The 14,278-nt window shown below is 49.2% G+C and overlaps 1 protein-coding gene across 1 annotated transcript in view; it reads left to right on the forward strand.

Moving 5' to 3' along the window:
• pik3r4 (phosphoinositide-3-kinase, regulatory subunit 4) overlaps positions 1-11,435 on the forward strand; it is a 24,534-nt gene extending 13,099 nt beyond the window's left edge. Inside the window, exons 12-22 of the mRNA XM_034698348.1 lie at positions 1,610-1,624; positions 5,775-5,866; positions 6,784-7,006; positions 7,214-7,379; positions 7,482-7,646; positions 7,727-7,938; positions 8,116-8,247; positions 8,363-8,463; positions 9,544-9,632; positions 11,015-11,135; positions 11,217-11,435. Of these exons, the coding sequence (XP_034554239.1) occupies positions 1,610-1,624; positions 5,775-5,866; positions 6,784-7,006; positions 7,214-7,379; positions 7,482-7,646; positions 7,727-7,938; positions 8,116-8,247; positions 8,363-8,463; positions 9,544-9,632; positions 11,015-11,135; positions 11,217-11,387 (1,487 nt within the window). The 3' untranslated portion in view covers positions 11,388-11,435. The remainder of the gene's footprint in view (positions 1-1,609; positions 1,625-5,774; positions 5,867-6,783; positions 7,007-7,213; positions 7,380-7,481; positions 7,647-7,726; positions 7,939-8,115; positions 8,248-8,362; positions 8,464-9,543; positions 9,633-11,014; positions 11,136-11,216) is intronic.
• The last annotated feature ends 2,843 nt before the right edge of the window (positions 11,436-14,278 follow it).

Here is a 14,278-nt window from a genome sequence, read left to right on the forward strand (position 1 = left end):
ACTGGCACCTGAGGGCGCCTTCTTCGACAGCATCGTGGGTGAGGAGACGTGGAGCCTCGGACTCTTTAGAGTCTGCAGAGATGATGATGATGATGTGGTCGTCCTTGTTGTTGTTGTTGTTGTTGTTGTCGTCGTTGGTAACGCTCTCTGTCTGGTTGAAGGCGTGGCGGCGTACGTGGGCTGGCAGAGCTCGTCCATCCTGAAGCCGCTCCTGCAGCAGGGTCTGAGTGACACTGAGGAGTTTGTGATCTACAAAGCTCTGAACTCTCTGACCTGCATGTGTCAGCTGGGGCTGCTGCAGAAACCACACATCTACGAGTTCGTCAGCGACATCGGTGAGCTCTCACTCGCTCCTCTTCCTCGCTCCTCTTCCTCTCTCGTCTTTGACCTCTGACCTTTCTGATTTGTTCCCTCCGGCTCGCCGTAGCTCCGTTCCTGTGTCACCCTAACCTGTGGATCCGTTACGGCGCCGTGGGCTTCATCACCGTCATCGCTCAGCACCTCAACGTGGCCGACGTCTACTGCAAACTGATGCCTCACCTTAACCCCTTCATCACCCAGCCCATCATCCAGGTCAGACCTCCTCTTCATCATCATCATCATCCTCCTCTTCCTCCTCCTCCTCTGTAATCTTCCTCTTCCTCCTCCTCCTCTGTAATCTTCCTCCTCCTCCTCCTCTGTAATCCTCTTCCTCCTCCTCCTCTGTAGTCCTCCTCCTCCTCCTCTGTAGTCCTCCTCCTCCTCCTCTGTAATCCTCCTCCTCCTCCTCCTCTGTAATCTTCCTCCTCCTCCTTCTCCTCTGTAATCCTCCTCCTCCTCCTCCTCTGTAATCCTCCTCCTCTGTAATCTTCCTCCTCCCCCTCCTCTGTAATCTTCCTCCTCCTCCTCCTCCTCCTCCTCCTCTGTAATCTTCCTCCTCCTCCTTCTCCTCTGTAATCCTCCTCCTCTGTAATCTTCCTCCTCCTCCTCCTCCTCTGTAATCTTCCTCCTCCTCCTCCTCTGTAATCTTCCTCCTCCTCCTCCTCCTCCTCTGTAATCCTCCTCCTCCTCCTCCTCTGTAATCTTCCTCCTCCTCCTCCTCTGTAATCTTCCTCCTCCTCCTCTGTAATCTTCCTCCTCCTCCTCCTCTGTAATCTTCCTCCTCCTCCTCCTCTGTAGTCCTCCTCCTCCTCCCCCTCTGTAATCTTCCTCCTCCTCCTCCTCTGTAATCTTCCTCCTCCTCCTCCTCCTCTGTAATCTTCCTCCTCCTCCTCCTCCTCTGTAATCTTCCTCCTCCTCCTCTGTAATCTTCCTCCTCCTCCTCCTCCTCTTTAATCCTCCTCCTCCTCCTCCTCTGTAATCTTCCTCCTCCTCCTCCTCCTCTGTAATCTTCCTCCTCCTCCTCCTCCTCTGTAATCTTCCTCCTCCTCCTCTTCCTCAGATTGATAAGGAGCTGGTGTTGCTGAGCGTCCTGAAGGAGCCGGTGAGTCGTTCGATCTTTGATTACGCTCTGCGCTCTAAAGACATCGGGAGTCTGTTTCGCCACCTGCTGCTGCGGCAGAAGAAGCGCGCCGGATCAATCCCAGAATGCCCCATTCCTGACGACCCCGCCATCGCCCAGCTGCTGAAGAAGCTGCTCTCTCAGGTCAGAGACAGATCAGCTGCTCCATGCTGTAAACTTTAACTCAACTTTATTAATAAAGCATGAAGCATGAAGAGCTTCAGAAGAAACAGATGAAATACTTCAAATCAAATCTTTATAATAAATCAATAAAAATTAAATCTGATAAATATCTACAAATATAAAAATACAATCATTACAATTAAATATATTAAAATCAGATAAATACCAGATCAATTCAATTTAATAAAATTAGAACTGATGCTAAAACACTGGTCATAATGGTCATAATGGTCATAATGATAATAATGGTCATAATGATAATAATGGTCATAATGGTCGTAATGGTCATATTGGTCATAATGATAATAATGGCCATAATGGTCATAATGGTCATAATGGTCGTAATGGTCATAATGGTCGTAATGGTCATATTGGTCATAATGATAATAATGGTCATAATGGTCGTAATGGTCATATTGGTCATAATGATAATAATGGCCATAATGGTCATAATGGTCATAATGGTCATAATGGTCGTAATGGTCATAATGGTCGTAATGGTCATATTGGTCATAATGATAATAATGGCCATAATGGTCATAATGATAATATTGGTCATAATGGTCGTAATGGTCATATTGGTCATAATGATAATAATGGCCATAATGGTCATAATGGTCATAATGGTCATAATGGTCGTAATGGTCATAATGGTCGTAATGGTCATATTGGTCATAATGATAATAATGGCCATAATGGTCATAATGATAATATTGGTCATAATGGTCGTAATGGTCATAATGGTCGTAATGGTCATAATGGTCATAATGGTCATAATGGTCATAATGGTCGTAATGGTCATAATGGTCGTAATGGTCATATTGGTCATAATGATAATAATGGCCATAATGGTCATAATGATAATATTGGTCATAATGGTCGTAATGGTCATATTGGTCATAATGATAATATTGGTCATAATGGTCGTAATGGTCATATTGGTCATAATGATAATAATGGCCATAATGGTCATAATGGTCATAATGGTCATAATGGTCACAATGGTCATAATGGTCATAATGATAATATTGGTCATAATGGTCGTAATGGTCATAATGGTCGTAATGGTCATAATGGTCATAATGGTCATAATGGTCACAATGGTCGTAATGGTCATAATGATAATAATGGTCATAATGATAATAATGGTCATAATGGTCACAATGGTCATAATGGTCATAATGATAATAATAATGATAATAATGGTCATAATGGTCATAATGCAGCCCAGAGTTAAAATGAAATGACTCTAAATTAAAGCCAGATTAAAAAGGTCTGAAATTAAAATAAATTAAACTTCAGATTTAAACATTTAAAATAAATCTCTCTGAAGAGTCACAATTCTTTCCTCAGAGTGAGACATCGTGACTTTAAACCGTCACAGTTTTCTCTCCTCAGTGACGACGGACTCTTAGAGGAAGCGGACTTAACTCACACACACACACACACACACACACACACTCACACTCACTCACACTCACACGCACACACACACACACACTCACTCACACACACACAGATTTCTCTCAGTGCTTTGAAGCGTGTGGTTTTGTTGGTGTAACCTCAGACGCTCCAGATGAGCTGCGGTGGGCCGTCCCTCTGATCCTTGTTGTTGTTGTTGTTGTTGTTGTTGTTGTTGTTGTTATTTAGTCTCTTTGTTGTGTACAGGCGGCCTCCATTAACCCCGTTAGTCATCAACTCTAAACTTTAAACGTTTCCTAATTCCTCCTGGTCTCAGCAGACCTCTGAGGACGGTCTCTGTGTTGTGTTCAGGACTCGTGGAAAATGTGGGAGTTTAAAGACTCACGAGGGAAGAACCTTTAAAGTCTCTGTCTCTCACAATAAAAGCTTTTTATATGAACAGAGACGAAGCAGCATGGAGGAGATAAAGTCAGGAAGGAGAGAATAAAAGAAAGTTTAGAGCTTCAGAAATATAAACTCCTCTGATGTAAAAACTGAAATATAAACTCCTCCTGACGTAAAGACTGAAATATAAACTCCTCCTTATGTAAAAACTGAAATATAAACTCCTCTGATGTAAAAACAGAAATATAAACCCCTCTGATGTAAAAACAGAAATATAAACCCCTCTGATGTAAAAACAGAAATATAAACTCCTCTGATGTAAAAACTGAAATATAAACTCCTCTGATGTAAAAACTGAAATATAAACTCCTCCTGATGTAAAAACTGAAATATAAACTCCTCCTGATGTAAAAACAGAAATATAAACTCCTCTGATGTAAAAACTGAAATATAAACTCCTCCTGATGTAAAAACTGAAATATAAACTCCTCTGATGTAAAAACTGAAATATAAACTCCTCTGATGTAAAAACAGAAATATAAACTCCCCTGATGTAAAGACTGAAATATAAACTCCTCCTGATGTAAAAACTGAAATATAAACTCCTCTGATGTAAAAACTGAAATATAAACTCCTCTGATGTAAAAACAGAAATATAAACCCCTCTGATGTAAAAACTGAAATATAAACTCCTCTGATGTAAAAACTGAAATATAAACTCCTCTGATGTAAAAACTGAAATATAAACTCCTCTGATGTAAAAACTGAAATATAAACTCCTCCTGATGTAAAAACTGAAATATAAACTCCTCTGATGTAAAAACTGAAATATAAACTCCTCTGATGTAAAAACAGAAATATAAACTCCTCTGATGTAAAAACTGAAATATAAACTCCTCTGATGTAAAAACAGAAATATAAACTCCTCTGATGTAAAAACAGAAATATAAACTCCTCCTGATGTTGAACTCTGTCGTTCCTTCTCTCCCTCTCTCAGGGGATGACAGAGGCCGAGGAGGACAAGCTGCTGGCGCTCAAAGACTTCATGCTGAAATCAAACACAGCCAAAGCCAACATGGGGGAGCAGAGTCACCTGGGGGAGGCGGCCCAGACCGGCGTCATCGACCTGGCCACGCTCGGCATCATGGGACGGCAGGTGGACCTGGTCAAACCTAAAGCTGAGGCTGAGGACAAGAGAGGTGAGCGACTGAGGGACATGATGATGACACGGTTAGATCTGAAGGAGGGGGTCTGAGGGATCAGGACTGAGTCTGCTCTGGATCAGACAGGATCTCCTCTCCTCTCCTCTCCTCTCCTCTCCTCTCCTCTCCTCCTCTCCTCTCCTCTCCTCCTCCTCCTCTCCTCTCCTCTCCTCTCCTCTCCTCTCCTCTCCTCTACTCCTCTCCTCTCCTCTCCTCTCCTCTCCTCTCCTCTCCTCTCCTCTCCTCTCTCCTCCTCTCCTCTCCTCTCCTCTCCTCTCCTCTCCTCTCCTCTCCTCCTCTCCTCTCCTCTCCTCTCCTCTCCTCTCCTCTCCTCTCCTCTACTCCTCTCCTCTCCTCTCCTCTCCTCTCCTCTCCTCTCCTCTCCTCTCCTCTCCTCCTCTCCTCTCCTCTCCTCTCCTCCTCTCCTCTCCTCTCTCCTCCTCTCCTCTCCTCTCCTCATCCTCCTCTTCCTCCTCTTCCTCCTCATCCTCCTCCTCTCCTCTCCTCTCCTCTCCTCTCCTCTCCTCTCCTCTCCTCTCCTCTACTCCTCTCCTCTCCTCCTCTCCTCCTCTGTCCTCTCCTCTCTCCTCTCCTAACCTCCTCTTCTCTCCTCCTCCTCTCCTCTCCTCTCCTCTCCTCTCCTCTCCTCTCCTCTCCTCTCCTCTCCTCTCCTCCTCTCCTTTCTTCCCTCCCTCTCTCCTCTCCTCCTCTCCTCTCTCCTCCTCTCCTCTCCTCTCTCTCCTCCTCTCCTCTCCTATCTCCTCCTCTACTCTTCTCTACTCCTCTCCTCTCTCCTCCACTCCTCTCCTCTCTACTCCTCTCCTCTCCTCTCCTCCTCTCCTCTCCTCTCTCCTCCTCTCCTCTCCTCTCCTCCTCTCCTCTCTCCTCTCCTCCTCTCTCCTCCTCTCCTCTCCTCCTCTCCTCTCCTCTCCTCTCCTCCTCTCCTCTCCTCCTCTCCTCTCCTCCTCTCTCCTCCTCTCCTCTCCTCTCCTCTCCTCTCCTCTCCTCTCCTCTCCTCTCCTCTCCTCTCCTCTCCTCCTCTCCTCTCCTCTCCTCTCCTCTCCTCCTCTCCTCTCTGACTTCCTGTGTTTATTCCCCCTCAGCGAGGAAGCACACCAAGCAGGACTCCACCATGAACGAGGAGTGGAAGAGCATGTTCGGATCTCAGGAGCCGCCGTCCGCTCAGCCCGCCACGGTAACACGCCACACGCATTGACCCGGTTCAAGATCTGAAGCCTTTCATTTCCTCCTTGTTTGTTCTCTTTGAGGATGGACTTCCTGATAACAGCTGTTTGTTCATTCTAGATTCTTAAAATCAAATGTTCATTTCTTCTTGATCTCCTCTCAGTCACAGCAGGAACGCTCCCACTGTTTGTTCTTAAAGTTACATTTGTTGGGCTTTACACCTTTTCAATGATAGTGGACAGAGGACAGAGGACAGAGGACAGTGGACAGAGGAAAGAGGACAGAGGAAAGAGGACAGAGGACAGTGGACAGAGGACAGAGGACAGTGGACAGGACAGAGGAAAGAGGAAAGAGGACAGAGGACAGAGGAGAGAGGACAGTGGACAGGACAGAGGAAAGAGGACAGAGGACAGAGGACAGAGGACAGAGGACAGTGGACAGGAAAGAGGACAGAGGACAGAGGACAGTGGACAGGACAGAGGAAAGAGGACAGAGGATAGTGGACAGAGGACAGAGGACAGAGGACAGAGGACAGAGGACAGTGGACAGAGGACAGTGGACAGAGGACAGTGGACAGAGGACAGAGGACAGAGGACAGAGGACAGTGGACAGAGGACAGAGTAGGAATATGGGAGAGAATGGGGGAATGACAATGAGGAAAGGAGCCACAGGCCTGGTCTGACAGTCTATAGGTAGTGGTTCTGGATCATGACCTGGTTCTAAGTGGACTGATGGTCCTGTTTGTTTGATGGCTGGACGTGCAGACGGGCCCTGGTCTGACAGGTCTATAGGTAGTGGTTCTGGATCAGGACCTGGTTCTAAGTGGACTGATGGTCCTGTTTGTTTGATGGCTGGACGTGCAGATGGGCCCTGGTCTTCCTCAGGTCCTCAATCAGTCTCTGAAATCTGGATCTGTTCTCTTTGCAGGCCGTCGACGGTCCGGCGAGTCAGATCAGGAAGAGCGCCGTGGCCCCGGCTCTGCCCGCGCTGCAGTCGGTGGCGAGCGGCCCCGCCTACCAGCGCCGCATCAACACCTGCAAGGCGGAGCTTCAGCAGCTGGTGCAGCAGAAGAGGGAGCAGTGCAGCGCCGAGCGCATGGCCAAACAGATGATGGAGAGCGCCGAGTGGGAGAGCAGACCTCCTCCCCCCGGTAACCAAACACACAGACCCTCAGGGACAGGGTGGACTCCTCACAGCTGGTCTGACCCTGGTCCTTTAAGTCTCTGATGGGTCATCACCTGTTTGTAAAGATGTGTTAGAGACGTTTATCAGACCGGATCAGAGAGACAGGAAGTGAGCTGGATCTCAGTTTAACCCCTTAGTGTCTGCAGCTCACAGGTCTGTCTCCATGTCTCAGGTTGGCATCCTAAAGGTCTGCTGGTCGCTCACCTCCACGAACACAAAGCTGCCGTGAACCGCATCAGAGTCTCAGACGAACACTCCATCTTCGCCACGGCGTCCAACGACGGCACGGTGAAGGTGTGGGACAGTCAGAAGATGGAGGGGAAGACCACGACCACACGGTGAGCTCAAAGACCTGAGACCAGACTACCCTCAGTGTTCTCTTGTGTTCTTCATGTCTGACGGCGTCTCTCTGTCTGCTCCGTCTCTCCGCCCTCCTGCAGGTCGGTGCTCACGTACTCTCGTATCGGCGGCCACGTGAAGACGCTGACCTTCTGTCAGGGCTCTCATTACTTGGCGGTGGCGTCGGATAACGGGTCCATCCAGCTGCTCGCCGTGGAAGCAAACAAACCCCCAAAATCCCCCAAAGTGCAGCCCTTCCAGACCAGGTGAGAGACGCCCCCCCTCAGGTCACGCCGCTCTCCGATGTAGGACGAGTCTCACCCCTCTCTCCTGTCCCGTGTCTCAGGTCTCTGGACCTGCAGGAGGACGGCTGCGCGGTGGACATCCACCATTTTAACTCCGGCGCTCAGTCCGTGTTGGCGTACGCAACGGTCAACGGATCCCTGGTGGGCTGGGACCTCCGCTCCAACACCAACGCCTGGACGCTCCGCCACGACCTCCGCCTGGGACTCATCACCTCCTTCACCGTGGACATGCACCAGTGCTGGCTCTGCCTAGGTCAGTGTGTGTGTGTCTGTGTGTGTGTGTGTGTGTGTGTGTGTCTGTCTGTCTGTCTGTCTGTCTGTCTGTCTGTCTGTCTGTCTGTCTGTCTGTCTGTCTGTCTGTCTGTGTGTGTGTGTGTGTGTGTGTGTGAGCTCAGGGCAGACTGTAACAGTGTTTATGTTTCCTCCACAGGAACCAGCAGCGGCACCATGGCATGCTGGGATATGCGGTTCCAGCTCCCGATCTCTAACCACTCCCACCCCGCCCGAGCACGAATCAGACGACTGCTGATGCATCCGCTCTACCAATCCTCTGTGATCGCAGGTGAGACGATCGACAAGACCTCAGAGAGAGAAACCCTGAGAGGTCAAAGGTTAACTTCTCTGTGTGTGTGTGTGTGTGTGTGGGTGTGTGTGTGTGTGTGTGTGTGTGTGCGCAGCTGTCCAGGGGAATAACGAGGTGTCAATGTGGGACATGGAGACGGGGGATCGTAAATTCACTCTGTGGGCGAGCTCTGCTCCGCCGCTCTCTGAGATGCAGGTAAGTCTGTGCGTCTCAGTCTCTGGCTGTCAGACTCAAAATGCAGCAGAAGTAGAAATATGATGTTAAAGGTGACATATCCTGCAGAATGGACTTTCTAATGGTCCTCTCCCTGAAATCTGTGTCCCTGTCTACAAACCCCCCTGAAAAGTCAAAGACTCCATTCTGCCCCTGTTCTGATTTCTCCACCTTTCTGTAAATGTGTGCTGAAACCAGCCGTTTCAGTTTTCAGTGTTTTTCATACGTCACAACGCCATCCGGTCTGTAACAGGAAGTCAGAGCTCGGAGCTTGTTCAGCCCATAGACTGTATAAAATACAACTCAACCCCTCCTCCGTTTTTCATTCCCTGCACACATGTGTGCTAACAAGGAGCTTAGGAGGGAGGCATGCTAGTTGTAGGCTGTCTTAATAAACACAAAGGTCGCTTTGACTCCCCACGTCTGCAGATTTGAAGATCTAGTGGAGGATTTTTAGTTTTCTTGGAAAAGTGCTAGCGCTAGTTAGCATAGCCACATAGCTACATGTTGGTAGCTGTGTACCAAGACACACGTCGACATGCTGATAAATAAAACAACAAGAAACACTAAATCTGTGACCAATGGTTCAGAAAGGTCCTGCTGCAGGCGCCTCTCCGTCAGGATCAGATTCTGGATCAGATTCAGAGGGTTGAAGTAACGCGGGTCTGTGAGCAGCCGTGTATATTCAGCCAACATGGAAACATTAGATCAACCTGCTGGACGGCCGAGGCCACGCCCACTTCCCGAGGGGGCGTGGTCAGAGAGAAAACAGCCTGTTCTGAGGAGGGCTGAAGAAGAGGGGTTTACAGGCAGACCAGAATCTGATTTCAAAGTGTTTTTATGAGCATAAACTTTAAAGACATGTTTTGGGGACCTCTTAGACCAATATATGTTGAAGAAAGAGAGCAGAATATGTCACCTTTAAAGTTCTTTGAGTGTGTTCTTTGTACGAGGGGGAGGAGACCAAACTCGGAGCTCACAGAGAGAAACTTGACACGAACATGAATGACCTGAAGCTGTTAGTCCTCTCACCGTCTCTTCTTTGTGTGTTTTGTGTTTCAGCCGTCTCCTCACAGCGTTCACGGGATCTACTGCAGTCCTGCTGACGGGAACCCTCTGCTGCTGACGGCGGGGTCTGACATGAGGATCAGGTCTGAGCACGACACCTCTGCATCACCTCACAACCTGAGCATCCTTTCTTTAAGAGGTCTTTAGATGGAGGCTGACAGGAAACATTAAACGGAGCTGTAAGGACTCTTCAGTGTGTGGAGACGCCTGCAGCTCGTGTGTCTCCTCTCAGCAGCGTGACGGAGTGTGTCTATGTGTCTCTCTGTCTCTGTGTGTCTCTGTCTCTGTGTGTCTCTGTGTCTCTGTGTGTCTCTCTGTCTCTGTGTGTCTCTGTGTGTCTCTGTGTGTCTCTGTCTCTGTGTGTCTCTCTGTCTCTGTGTCTCCGAGTCTCTGTGTCTCTGTGTGTCTCTGTGTGTCTCTGTGTCTCTGTGTCTCTGTGTGTCTCTGTGTGTCTCTGTGTGTCTCTGTGTCTCTGTGTCTCTGTGTCTCTCTGTCTCTGTGTGTCTCTGTGTGTCTCTGTGTGTCTCTGTGTGTCTCTGTGTCTCTGTGTCTCTGTGTCTCTCTGTGTCTCTGTGTGTCTCTGTGTGTCTCTGTGTCTCTGTGTGTCTCTGTGTGTCTCTGTGTGTCTCTGTGTCTCTCTGTCTCTGTGTCTCTGTGTGTCTCTGTGTGTCTCTGTGTGTCTCCGTGTCTCTGTGTCTCTCTGTCTCTGTGTGTCTCTGTGTCTCTGTGTGTCTCTGTGTGTCTCTGTGTCTCTCTGTCTCTGTGTCTCTGTGTGTCTCTGTGTCTCTGTGTCTCTGTGTGTCTCTCTTTCTCTGTGTGTCTCTGTGTCTCTGTGTGTCTCTGTGTCTCTGTGTCTCTGTGTGTCTCTGTGTCTCTGTGTGTCTCTGTGTGTCTCTGTGTGTCTCTGTGTCTCTGTGTCTCTGTGTTTCTCTCTGTCTCTGTGTGTCTCTCTGTCTCTGTGTGTCTGTGTGTCTCTCTGTCTCTGTGTCTCTGTGTGTCTCTGTGTCTCTGTGTCTCTGTGTGTCTCTGTGTCTCTGTGTCTCTGTGTCTCTGTGTGTCTCTGTGTCTCTGTGTCTCTGTGTCTCTGTGTCTCTGTGTGTCTCTGTGTCTCTGTGTCTCTGTGTCTCTGTGTGTCTCTGTGTGTCTCTGTGTCTCTGTGTCTCTGTGTCTCTGTGTTTATTCGTCTAAAGTTCTGAATGTTTATTTTTAGATTTGAAAAGATGACGTCTGAACCTTTAAATCATTTGATCCCTTTGAGTCCTGGAGAGCGGTCTAACAGACATCCTGGATCAGGATCTGTGGCCATGAACCATCATACTCCAGGAAGAGGATCTGTTCAGTCTCACATGGGACAGAATCCTCCGTCCACAGGAACATCTGCTCTTCAGATCCTGAAGTTCTGCAGAAACCTTGTAAACCTGTGTTAAGGTTTTGATGACCTGACTCTGACGTGTTCTGGTTTCAGGTTCTGGGACTTGGCGTACCCCGAGCGCTCGTACATCGTGGCGGGCGGAGCCAACGACTCGCTGCACTGCCCGTCCGTCCTGTACAGCAGGAAGATCATCGAGGGCACCGAGGTCGTCCAGGTGAGTCCCTCGCTCCGTCTCATTACCCATCATGCCTCTCTGCGAGCGCCTGAGCTCACGAGCCGGTCCCTGTCTCTGCAGGAGATCCACAGCAAGCAGAAGAGCGGCGTGGTGGAGGACTCGCCCCGCCGCGGCCCAGAGTCCCTCCCCGTGGGACACCATGACATCATCACCGACATCGCCACCTTTCAGACCACGCAGGGCTTCATCGTCACCTCGTCCAGAGACGGGATCGTCAAGGTGTGGAAGTGAGGAGGAGGAAGAGGAGGAAGAAGAGGAGGAAGAGGAGGAAGAGGAGGAGGAGGAAGAGGAGGAGGAGGAGGAGGAGGAAGAGGAGGAAGAGGAGGAAGAGGAGGAGGAGGAAGAGGAGGAGGAGGAGGAGGAAGAGGAGGAGGAGGAAGAAGAGGAGGAAGAGAAGGAAGAGGAGGAAGAGAAGGAAGAGGAGGAAGAGGAGGAGGAGGAAGAAGAGGAGGAAGAGGAGGAAGAGGAGGAGGAGGAAGAGGAGGAGGAGGAGGAGGAAGAGGAGGAGGAGGAGGAGGAGGAGGGAGAAGAGGAGGAGGAGGAGGAGGAGGAGGAGGGGGAAGAGGAGGAGGAGGAAGAGGAGGAGGAGGGGGAGGAGAGAAGAGGAGGAGGGAGGAAGAGGAGGACGAGGAGGAGGAGGAGGAAGAGGAGGGGGAGGAAGAGGAGGAGGGAAGAGGAGAGGAGGGGGAGGAAGAGGAGGAGGAGGAAGAGGAAGAGGAGGGGGAGGAAGAGGAGGAGGATGATGATGTCTCATGTTTGTAGTTTTGTTGCACGTTGGCTCTTCCTTTCTTCATAATGTGTTTAAACTCCTCCTCTTCATCATGTGTTTAAACTCCTCCTCTTCATCATGTGTTTAAACTCCTCCTCTTCATCATGTGTTTAAACTCCTCCTCTTCATCATGTGTTTAAACTCCTCCTCTTCATCATGTGTTTAAACTCCTCCTCTTCATCATGTGTTTAAACTCCTCCTCTCGACCTTCAGCTGATGTGTGTTGACCTCTGTACATACAGTTTTTGAACTCTGAGTAATATAAGGATTGATTTCTGTAAAGTCTGTTCCTTCTGCTGCAGAGGAACCATGTGACCTTTGAACCATGTGACCTTTGAACCATGTGACCTTTGAACCATGTGACCTTTGAACCATGGGACCTTTGATTCATCGTCTGTGAATAAACCTGCAGCAGGACTCCTCGTGTCGTGTCTGATTGATCTCTGCAGAAAGATTAAACGTCTCTTCAGGAGTCTGACATCACGTCTGATCCTTGTCTCATGTTTCAGCAGCAGAATATTTTGTTTAGGTCAAACTCTGACGTTTAAAGAATGAAGGAAAGCTTGAGGACACGTCTGAGGACACGTCTGAGGACACGTCTGAGGACACGTCTGAGGACAGGTCTGAGGACAGGTCTGAGGACAGGTCTGAGGACAGGTCTGAGGACACGTCTGAGGACAGGTCTGAGGACACGTCTGAGGACATGTCTGAGGACAGGTCTGAGGACAGGTCTGAGGACACGTCTGAGGACAGGTCTGAGGACACGTCTGAGGACGCGTCTGAGGACTGGTCTGAGGACAGGTCTGAGGACACGTCTGAGGACAGGTCTGAGGACAGGTCTGAGGACTGGTCTGAGGACAGGTCTGAGGACACGTCTGAGGACAGGTCTGAGGACACGTCTGAGGACACGAGGAGTGAAGCCTGAATACGTCACAGTGGAAGGCTGTTTTCGTACGGCCTGCTACAGACTGCCTATGAATACTGAGTCTGAAGGGAGTCTGTAGTCTGTCCTGGTGGATCTGGTCTGCAGGAGCCTGAGACAGACTTCTATTTAATTTCATTTATTCAACAGCTAAGTCTTTCAGAACAGACGTCACTGGATTTATAGTCTCAGAAAGCAGAAGTAAACAGAGAAACTTCTTCTTCTTCATCACTGAAGATTTAAAAAGTTCAGAAGTGTTTATATGGACTTTAAGAACTTTCTCAGAACCTAAAAACTGAGTTCCCCTGTCTTATCCAGAAACAAGAAGCTGAACCAGCGCTGTGCATTATGGGAAACAGTACGTGACAAAGACTGGTCTGATGCATGGGCCCAATCTCAATGTCCTCCCTAAACCTTAAACCCTAAACCCTGAGCCCTAAACCCTGAGCCCTAAACCCTGAGCTCTTACCCCTGACCCCTAAACCCTGAGCCCTAAACCCTGAGCCCTGACCCCTAAACCCTGAGCCCTAAACCCTCAGCCCTGAGCCCTAAACCCTGAGCCCTAAACATTGAGCCCTAAACCCTGAGCCCTGACCCCTAAACCCTGAGACCTGAGCCCTAAACCCTGAGCCCTAAACCATGAGCCCTAAACCCTGAGACCTGAGCCCTAAACCCTGAGCCCTAAACCATGAGCCCTAAACCCTGAGACCTGAGCCCTAAACCCTGAGACCTGAGCCCTAAACCCTGAGCCCTGAACCCTGAGCCCTAAACCCTGAGACCTGAGCCCTAAACCCTGAGCCCTGAACCCTGAGCCCTAAACCCTGAGACCTGAGCCCTAAACCCTGAGCCCTAAACCCTGAGCACTGACCCCTAAACCCTGAGCCCTGAGCCCTAAACCCTGAGCCCTGAACCCTGAGCCCTGAGCCCTAAACCCTGAGTCCTCAGCCCTGAGCCCTGTACCCTGGGCCCTGAGACCCCAGTCCTGAGCCCTGAGCCCTAAACCCTGAGCCCTGAGCCCTGAACCCTTCAAAATAACTCTGCTGCTGAAAGGTGTACTCTGACTCAGAGAGTCTTTGTTTCTAATCCAGGGTCAGGTAATCTAGATTTAATCGAGTTTTAAATGTGACTTCATCGTACCGACTTTGTCCACATGGGGCGCCAAAACCCACCCAGACAGAGACCCTCACAGGAGCTGACAGACATGAGTTTAATCCACTCAGATTAAAACCATGAGAGTGGATCAGATCTCTGGAACAGGTCGGGTCATTCAGTCCTGTATGTGTTGAAACTGTAGATCAGGATGAGATCACTTTAATCCAGAACTTCCTGTTGAAGAAAACTTTGAATGAAGTTAAATGAAACTTTTCCTCTGTGTGTTCAGATCATCATGATTTAAACTCCTTTAATCCCACAGATTAGAAACAGACTCCA

The sequence above is a fragment of the Notolabrus celidotus genome, chromosome 12 (assembly GCF_009762535.1).
Source record: "Notolabrus celidotus isolate fNotCel1 chromosome 12, fNotCel1.pri, whole genome shotgun sequence".
Classification (NCBI taxonomy): Eukaryota; Metazoa; Chordata; class Actinopteri; order Labriformes; family Labridae; genus Notolabrus; species Notolabrus celidotus.